Raw genomic sequence first — 8,633 nt, 5'->3', positions numbered from 1 at the left:
CCTGTTCTTCCTCAGCTAGGTTTTTGCAACAAAAACTTCTGTGGTTGCTTCTGTGGGTTCCAGGCTGAGGGACAAGATAGGGCAGAGGGGGTACCCTCTGCCGGGGATGAAGGCAGCAAGGGACTTGGCTGCATCTGCGAGGGTTGCACAGGACACCTGTGCGTGTGTTTGTGTGTGCAGAGCTACCTCTAGTGGCCATGGGGACCGGCCTGGCACTGGGACTTCAAATCAGCCTTGTTCCCAATTACAGCCCCAGGTGGGTGTCTCTCGGCAAGGGGCTGGGAGCAGTCTGCCTTGTGCCCACGGACACAAGGCTTTGAATCGCACCACTTGTTCTGATTTGGGGTAGGCAAGAGGGGAAACAGCTCTGTGTTGTCTTCAGGGCAAGAGGGCAGCTGGGGAGGGCGTGTTTTGTGCATTGCAGGTGGGAGAGATGGTGAGGCTTCCTCATGTGCAGATCAGCAGGCAGGATGGTGCCCTGACAGCCCCTGGTATAGTATGGTGAGCTTTATTTGGTTGTAACCTTCTGTGCGGAAGGCTCAAACGTACCATGCCTTTGCTACTCTGGTCATAACTGTTGCCCCAGACAATGCCATGTTCACAGCACACCAGTGGTAGGGATGTACGTTTATGCCACTGAGTAGCCAGATACCATTATACAGACTCCGTGCTATCAAGGAGGGCTTCCCTCAGCTCCTGCCCTGCTCCCCAGCCTTCCCAAATCTCTTCTGGTAATGTCGCTTTGTAGATGTAGCTTATGGTTCAGAAAAACCTATTCTCTCAGCATCTGAAAAGAAGTACCTGAGATGCTTATTTGTGGGAAATGCCCATAGAGTGCAGACATTTTTCAGGCTGTGTATTTTACTTGTAGCACAGCGGGACTGTGAGAAATGGCTTTCATAAGGTGCTAGAAGACATCACTATAAGCTAAATGTGGTAAATCCAAGTGACTGTATTTCTAAACAGAGAGTAAAGCATTGCATATTGTTATCATCCTCTGTTTGAAGGACCAGTTCTAGGAAAAAGCATACAAGTAATTAATTTGCTTCAATAATGGTCCATTTTTCCTTTCCTCCAGCTCTTATCTCTCGTCAATAAGTTCTTCGGCCTTCATAAGTCCCCCAGATGGGACTTCCATCCTCTTTTGCCCAGGCTGAGTTATCATGAAGGGGCAGCATCTCTGAGGACTGCTCTGGTGAGAGGTGGCTCATCCTGGAGATAACCTCATTTGACATAGTCATGAATGGTGAGAAGGAGTAGGGTGAGGTGGCAGCATAGTTGGGCGAGTAGTGGACATCTTCAAGAGGACGCAGAGGGCAGGGCTGTGCTCCGGGGATGGCTGGGGTCCAGCCTGAGCTGCGGTAGGGGGAAACACCTCCGGACTCCTGTGAGGAAAGGCAGCTGGCGCTGACAGGCAGTGCTTGCAGGGGGTCTGAGCACACACCGTCCGACTGGCTGAGACTGTCAGGCGAGGTCTGCTCCCATGGCTCTCTCTGCATGGAAGGGGGGAGAGAAGGCAAGAAAGACCCTTAAGAACAAAAGCTTGCCCTGGAAGTAACAGCATGTCTAGCTTGGCTTCACTGAGCCAAGTTATCCCTAGAGCCTAGCTAGGAGCAGTCAATAGTTTCTGTTGCTCTGGAGCTGTATTTGGTGTGAAAACTGTTGAAAGGAAACATCCCTGCTGTAAATAGTGGTCAAGGCTGGAAATAGGCTCCCATTGGGACTGACCAGCCCTGACCCTGCAGGGCTCAGGAGCTCTGTCCTGGGGGTGTGAATGGAGCTGGTGCCCGGGAAGCGGCAGAGATAGGGATAGGCAATAGCCTGGAGCCAACAAAGGATGTTTCTAGAAACTTAAGGAGCTCTATGGAGTAGCTGTTTGGGGAGCAGGAGAGGCGATTAATTTAGGAGCTCATCTCCAACAGAAAGAGAGGACAATTAGATGGAGGATGGGAGCAAAGAGAAAAACAGTTCTCCCTCAGCTCGGGCCCATCTGCTGTGTGCTCTGCTGTGGCTGTCCCCCGTAACAGCCACATCCTTCCCATACAAGTCCCCTTGACTTAACCCCAGCTTTAAATTGGGTAAGCTTGTATTGAGTGACTGAGAACTGTAGACTCACTCACTAGTAGGAAGTGCGCTGTGTCGTTAGGGAAGGATGGCAGGAGAGGGGGCACAGAAGAAGGGCTGAAGAAGGAGCTGGTCCCAGCTGTGAGGGGAGTGGCACGGTAATCCCCATACTGGTTGGTGAGGTATGGGTCCAGAAGTGTTGGGTAGTCCTGAGTGGCAGAAGAGTCACAAGAGAAGGTCTTGGACCCTAGAGGAGATGAGTAGACATCACTGACAAACTGCTTTGTGCTGTGAAGATCCAGCTCAGCTGTGAAGGATCTCTTGATGTCGTAGTAACCTGCCATGGTAGGTGAGCCTGTGGTGGTCAGAAAAAAGGATTGGCTAGAGGGAAACCATAACAGCAGCACCTGGGGAACCTCAGAGGTATTGGCACCTCTGCAGGTGCAAAGTAGAGTCCTTTTCTCTCTAGCATTGCCCAGGGCATGAGTCAATCCTGTCTTGGAACAGGTGCATTCGCCCAAGTGCTTTCAGCATCTCAGACTGCCCTGATCCAGCTGATGAACTCCATCTGCAGCAAACCAAATGTGTTTTGGGAAGTTTCAAGTATGAGGACAGGGGATGGAGATTAGCTTTGCTGATCTTTGGTTCTTTCTTGCTCTCTGCTACAACTCCTGGGCAGGAGGATGGGGTTACAGCTGCCAAACCACCTGTCCCTGTTCCAGCCTCACTCCCCTTTCCCTGAGCTTAAGGAACAAAACAGGGCAGCTCCTGGTTTCACACTTTCTTTCTTCATCTTCAGGTACAACTAGAAGCGGCAGAGGGAAAAGAAGGAGTTCTGTGTGGCACTTCTATCAAAAGAGGGGGGAACTGCTTTGATTACCTCTCTTTCCCCTCTTTGGGAATTTCACACAAGGCTACAGGAGCCTTTCTTCTATTATTGCTATTTCTGGTTTGGCTCTTTCAACTGCTTTCCTCTCTCTGAGGGGTGGCCAGAGATAGGAGCAATGTCAGTTGTCCAACCTGCATTGAAGGTATTTATTAGGGGAGTAAAACCTCACCTGGCATTTGGACAAATGGTGACTGCGATGTGCTGGTGCTGCCCTGCAAAACATAAAGACATGTTACAAAAGTGTCTTTTCGAAGCAAGGCAGCTCTCTAAGCCTGTAGCTTGAGAAGATGTTTCCATAATTCGGATGCACTATTTCGGCCTTGGCACCACGAATATGAAGAGCTTAACTACAACATTTCAAGCCTGAGGCCTCTGAGATGTTAGCAGATGTAGACTGAGATTTTGAAGGTCTTGTGTAGAGCTGATAACAGTAGAAATATCAAGATAACTGGCTGCTTTCTCATGTACTGGAGGGTTCCCTATTACAGGCATAATGCTGAACAGTCATTTTGGTGTTGGCATGAAACAGATCTCAACAACCTGGTATCTAAGTCTTTGGCTGGTCAAAACAGTCAGAATCTGTGTTGTAGCCCAGCTCTCCTGCCACAGAGCTGCCTTATGTCGTTTCTAGCTCCTGTTTTGGTTCTATAGCAATACTGATAATAATAATCTCCTCCTGGTCCCTAGGCAAGGGAGAATTAGTTCTGAGTGACCCGTGGTGGCTAATTCCTTACGAAGCACTGTGGCAAAGGCACCTGTTCCTCTGGAACAAAGCTTGTACGTGGAGTTTCATTGAGTTCTATCTGCAGACCCATAAAAGCAGAAATACAGTGCTGCATTTACCTCAGCTGTGCTGTCACCCTGGCCAGTGACGGTGGCATGCTACTTCCAGTTTGCATAGTGCAAACAGGAGGTTCCTACCATAGCAAGCAACCAAATTTAGAGGTTTAGATTTGAATTAAATTTGCCAATACTAGGACTTCCTTTTACGGCCGAGGGAGGTTTGCAGCTGCTCCCTGCTCCGTCATGAAAATGAGCTCTGAGCCCACACAAGTCACACAGGTTTGGGAGTTGTAGGAGGTGTCAGGAAGGAGCCCTTGGTTTTGCAGGCAGAGGAGAGTGTTCACATTGCAGGGTCAGGGCTGGGACCTGCACTCATCTCTATCTGGGCCATTTTTGGCTGCAGACCTCAGTCAGTGGGTTCATCGCTGCTAATGCACACTGCCCTGCAAAGCCGAATCCTCCACATGCAAATCTGGTCTCAGCAGACACCCCTCTCTCAGCATCCTCGCCACTTTAGTATTATCTTCTCCTGCTTCAGGCTCCTTATCAGGTGATGAATTGCTCAGCTTAATTTAAGCCCATTAGTTAATTTCCTCCCTGCATTACTTCCTTTCAGTGCTCTGGATCTTCTGCAACACATCGGTGTGTCTGTTTAGCATCACTTGAGCCCACAGCATATTCAGCTGTTGATAAGCTTGGTCTCTGCCTGCCTCACACATGACTGGACAGAGATACTGGCTGGGGCTACTCCAGAGAGATGTGTTGCTTCACTGCCTTGATAACCCAGGAGCATCATTCAGCTTACAAGGTTGCCTTGGGGGAGTAAATGTAAGGATCCAGGTCAAAATAATGACGTGGTCCTGCAAAGGGAACGTGTGATGGGCTTTAATCGGACTTTGGCTTCAGTGTATCTCCTCTCTGGACCAATCTGTAGTACAGTAGCTGAAATAATAAAAAGTAATAATAAAAACAAAGCTTAATCTGGGCAGGGCACCTCACTGGTTTGCTGACAGCAGGTTTGCTGAATGATCTGTCCCTGGCTCTGAGTGCTGCTGGGCATAGTGATTCATCTGTGTATCTATCCGTTTTCTCACCTGAGAAAACAAGATAATCCTTTTGTCACGCAGACGGGAACTGCTGGTTCATACCTACATGGTGGATAAGCCACAGGAGATAATGTCAGACCCTCACTAAGCCCAGGACCAAGTCTTTCTGCCCCACAGTTGGTGGGAACTCAGAATCCTGAGCCCTGTGGTTATTCATCATGGTATGCACTGGTTTACTACTATTTAATATGTACCAGCCTGGCTATCATGAGATTTCTGCTCTTCTGCTGCCTCAGTAAACAGCCCAGCAGCTCAGCTCTGATGGGCAATGACCTTTCCATAGCAGCACAAACCTCCTCCCTAGACCTCCCCTTGCACAACAAAGGCTTAACTGATTTTGGAGCAAATATCACGTTCAAACAAAAGATGCAGCTAAATTACACTGCATCATAAATATACAAAGGGGTGTTCAGTTATCTGCCATTTGCTTTGATTCTGGATTATATTATGCCAGATAAACAGAGTTGTGCTTATAGCTGTTCTTTTCATGATACGGATGTTTGCGCTGCACAATAATTTTTTATCTTTCATAGGGAATTAGCGACAGGGCTGACTTTGATTAGATAGACACACAACTGCTAGGCTTCGGAATACAAACCAAAGGGCAATAAAGCAAGCAGCAAGTCTTTCACCGTTCCTAGGAAGCCATTGAAGCTGCTGCCATTGAAGCAGGTAGAGCACAATAGTCATCATCAGCGAGGATGTGTCTTCTCAGTGAGTGCCAACACAGCAGTTGCTTCCTGCAGCTGCCCAAGCAGTTTTCCCAAAGCCTGTCTGGTGAGAGCATGTGTTTCCCAGCGACTGCCCATGGCTCAGGGTGTCCTCTACCTCTCTGCATTAGCTGGAGGCCCTGGAGAGGTCTATGGCTAGGTCTTGCTTTGTTTGGTGGTGCCCATGCTATTCCGCTGCCTGTTTTGTTACGCAGAGTTAACATGCATGACAGAAACAGTGAGAAAAATACTTGTAAATCCCTTTGAGGTCTCTTTGTTCTGCTAAAGGCAAAAAGCCTGAGGCAAACGGCTTGGGAGGAAAAGAGCATCAAAACTCCTAACATGTGCCTTCTGCTGCCAGTAATTCAGGTCTCCGCTCCCCCCTCTTTCCTTTCTGGACACAGTTTTGCTTTTCTGACTAATAAATTGAGAAAAAACAATGTAGCATACTATAATTCAACTTAAGTTTCCTGTTGCTATAGAACCAGTTTAAAAAGAAATCATCTCTTACAAACTGGTGCTTGGCCTCTTTCCAGCCCATAACATCACCGCATCTCCCCTGGCGCTCTACTATGCCAGAAAGGAGCTGGAAAGAGCACAACATTCATGGAACAGCATCTATTTTTGTGGCACTGAGTTGTTCGAGTGTATCTAGTGAAAAAGGAAGTTGACTTGGAAATGTGTCATCTGCAGGATGTGAAAGGAATGAGAAATTTAGCATCAGTGCCCTGAACTCAACATAAATGCTCTTTAAATCGGAGGATTACATGACATGACTTTTCTGCTTAAAAAGGAGAAGTGGGGGTGGGGGGAAGTGACTTACACTGAAGCGGGAGCCACTGCTCTCCCTGGATCGTTTCTCAGCAAGAAGATCTTTGACCGTGTGTTTCACTCGCACTCCTTGGTACACCCGTTTGCTAAAATTTGTAGGGACTGAGGGAACGAAATGAACATTAGAGGAGTTCAATGACAGCACAGAGCAGCTGGAGGAGGTTGTCACACAAAGAGCAAACTCGTCGCCTTTGTACACCAAGTTAGGAAGGAGGCACATAAGACTGCTATTATGAATACAGAATCATCCCTTAGAAGCCCAACAGTGAAAGCTGCTCATCTGCATAGAACAAAGACTGAGGTGCCATGTGGCTTCTGTGCAGCTCCCTCTGTGCCAGATATGGCTGGCTGATGGTTTCTGGCTTTTGTTTTTCCAAGAGAGCTCTGGAGGATCCTACAATTCCCCTTTGGGCCAGCAAAATTTGGTTTAACCATACAATCCCTATTGCTTTCAGCAGGGATGCTGTGGTTTAGCCTCCCCTTGCCGTTCTGGAGCTGCTGGCTTTCAGCACATCGCTCTGTGAGCTTTGGTTTCCGTGCAGCAAAGGTGGAAATACCCCAGATGGTTAGTGTGGCACCTCTGAAAGGTGACGTGCATTGCAGTGTGGATCTCAGGAAAGGAAAAGGAGCTGACTGCTCAGCCTGCTTTGTATCCACAGCAAATACAGGGAGGTACTTGAGAACTCTGTTGTTTTATCAGGGTTATGGAGGAAGGCACAAAGAGTGGTACAGTGTCTTAGCCATGTCAACAAGAGGCTGATGGCAGGCCTGGCTGCATTTGCTTGACCTGCCTGGAACACAGCACAACCTGTCCATAGGGTCTGTGTGATTTTTGGTGTGAGACATCTGTTCTTTTCCTCTGCCTGGATAAAGCTGTGTGAGATCTGCCTTGTGTCCAGATGTTTTGGCACAAATGAGGGCAGAGAAGTACAAGGTACAATACCAAGCACACCTGTTTTCTCCTGACTGTGCCTGAACAGAGAACTTGCACCTGTGCAGCCAGAGAGGAGTGTCCATATGGGCTTTCATTGAAACCTTCCAGAGAATAACTTAGCTTTGAAGCTAATCCCTTGGAAAACATGCAGCCATATTCTACCAAGGGAAAACAAACAGCCATTCCACAGCTGATGTGCTTGATCTCTAAAACTGTGATCTATTGTTTTGCCCTTCTGCTTTTTGGGATGTGTCATTTGGCTCAATTTATCACTCGTTCATGTGGCGTTGTGTCCCCAGGTGTACATACACATGAAGAGATTAGAAAGGGAAGAGTAGAGAGTTTAAATAGCACAGAATCTCAGTGCTGGCTCGGGGTTACCCCAGATGTTTTTTATTGACCTATAGCAATTGCAACAAAGAAATCTGCCTCCTATAGTCCCTTTTCAGGGCTGTTCTACAGCGTGCAGCTGGAAGCATGAGTACCCGGGGTGCCTCTGTCCTCTAACCCTGTTTCTAACTTAGCAGTCTAGCCTCATATAACTAAACCTGTTGCTTTCATTGAGTTATTCAGCAGGATCTGATGCTGAGGTATTAAAACTCCACATAATTCTGCTATTGGCAGCATTGGGAAGGGAATGCTAATTTAGGCCTGAGCTCAAGCAAATTAAAGCAAACAGAATAATATTTCACACCACTTTGATCTAACTGCCTTTTGGAAAAATACTGCATTGTGAAGGAATATCGTTTCAGTCTAGAGAAGGCTGAACATGCTAATAGGTATTATTAAATTCTTGGGACATCAAAGATGCCACATTGATTTTAGACAATTATTTCTTCTGATTTTTTTTTTAATCTGAGCCTAAGGACGGCACAGCATGTTCTCGCCCTGGTATTTCCATGAAGACACATCTTTACAGTTGTGAAAAGTCAAGATGCTGAGACTCACCCGTTTCCATTGTCGTCACTGCTGACGAGTCCCAGTTCTCAGATCCTGCAGGACTTTGGAGAAGGACCATCCGTCATGAGTTCCCCGAGCGGAGTGAAGTCGGTGCTCATACTGCACTGGAAATTCCAGCTGAGCCTGATGGAAATGTGTTTTCTATGAATTTAGTGATGTCTCCATGATACCTGTTTGGAATTTGATTAAATGCAAATCTTTTGATGTGTGTTCCACTCCAATTTGCATGGTCAGTACGGACCATTCCCAAGAGTCTCTTTCCTGTCTGTGCTGACATTTCATGGATGAAAACTGAGCTGAGGTTGAGGTTTACCAACAGAAAAATCTTTGGTTAATGTGAAAGGCTGGTAAGTGTT

General features: G+C 47.4%; 1 protein-coding gene across 1 annotated transcript; it reads right to left on the bottom strand.

Annotated features, from left to right (window-relative positions):
• Positions 1–1,001: 1,001 nt before the first annotated feature.
• On the bottom strand, positions 1,002–8,335 carry POU2AF2 (POU class 2 homeobox associating factor 2). The gene is made up of 5 exons (XM_021285180.2): positions 8,266–8,335; positions 6,376–6,572; positions 3,123–3,165; positions 2,121–2,419; positions 1,002–1,493 (listed from the first exon to the last, which is right to left on the bottom strand). Exons 1-5 carry the CDS (start codon positions 8,333–8,335, stop codon positions 1,092–1,094), a joined length of 1,011 nt encoding a protein of 336 aa, XP_021140855.2. The 3' UTR covers positions 1,002–1,091.
• Positions 8,336–8,633: the final 298 nt, after the last annotated feature.

Source organism: Columba livia, chromosome 24 (genome assembly GCF_036013475.1).
Source record: "Columba livia isolate bColLiv1 breed racing homer chromosome 24, bColLiv1.pat.W.v2, whole genome shotgun sequence".
NCBI lineage: Eukaryota > Metazoa > Chordata > Aves > Columbiformes > Columbidae > Columba > Columba livia.
Note: the sequence above shows the minus strand (reverse complement) of the source record. Positions and strands in the feature narration are given on the sequence as shown.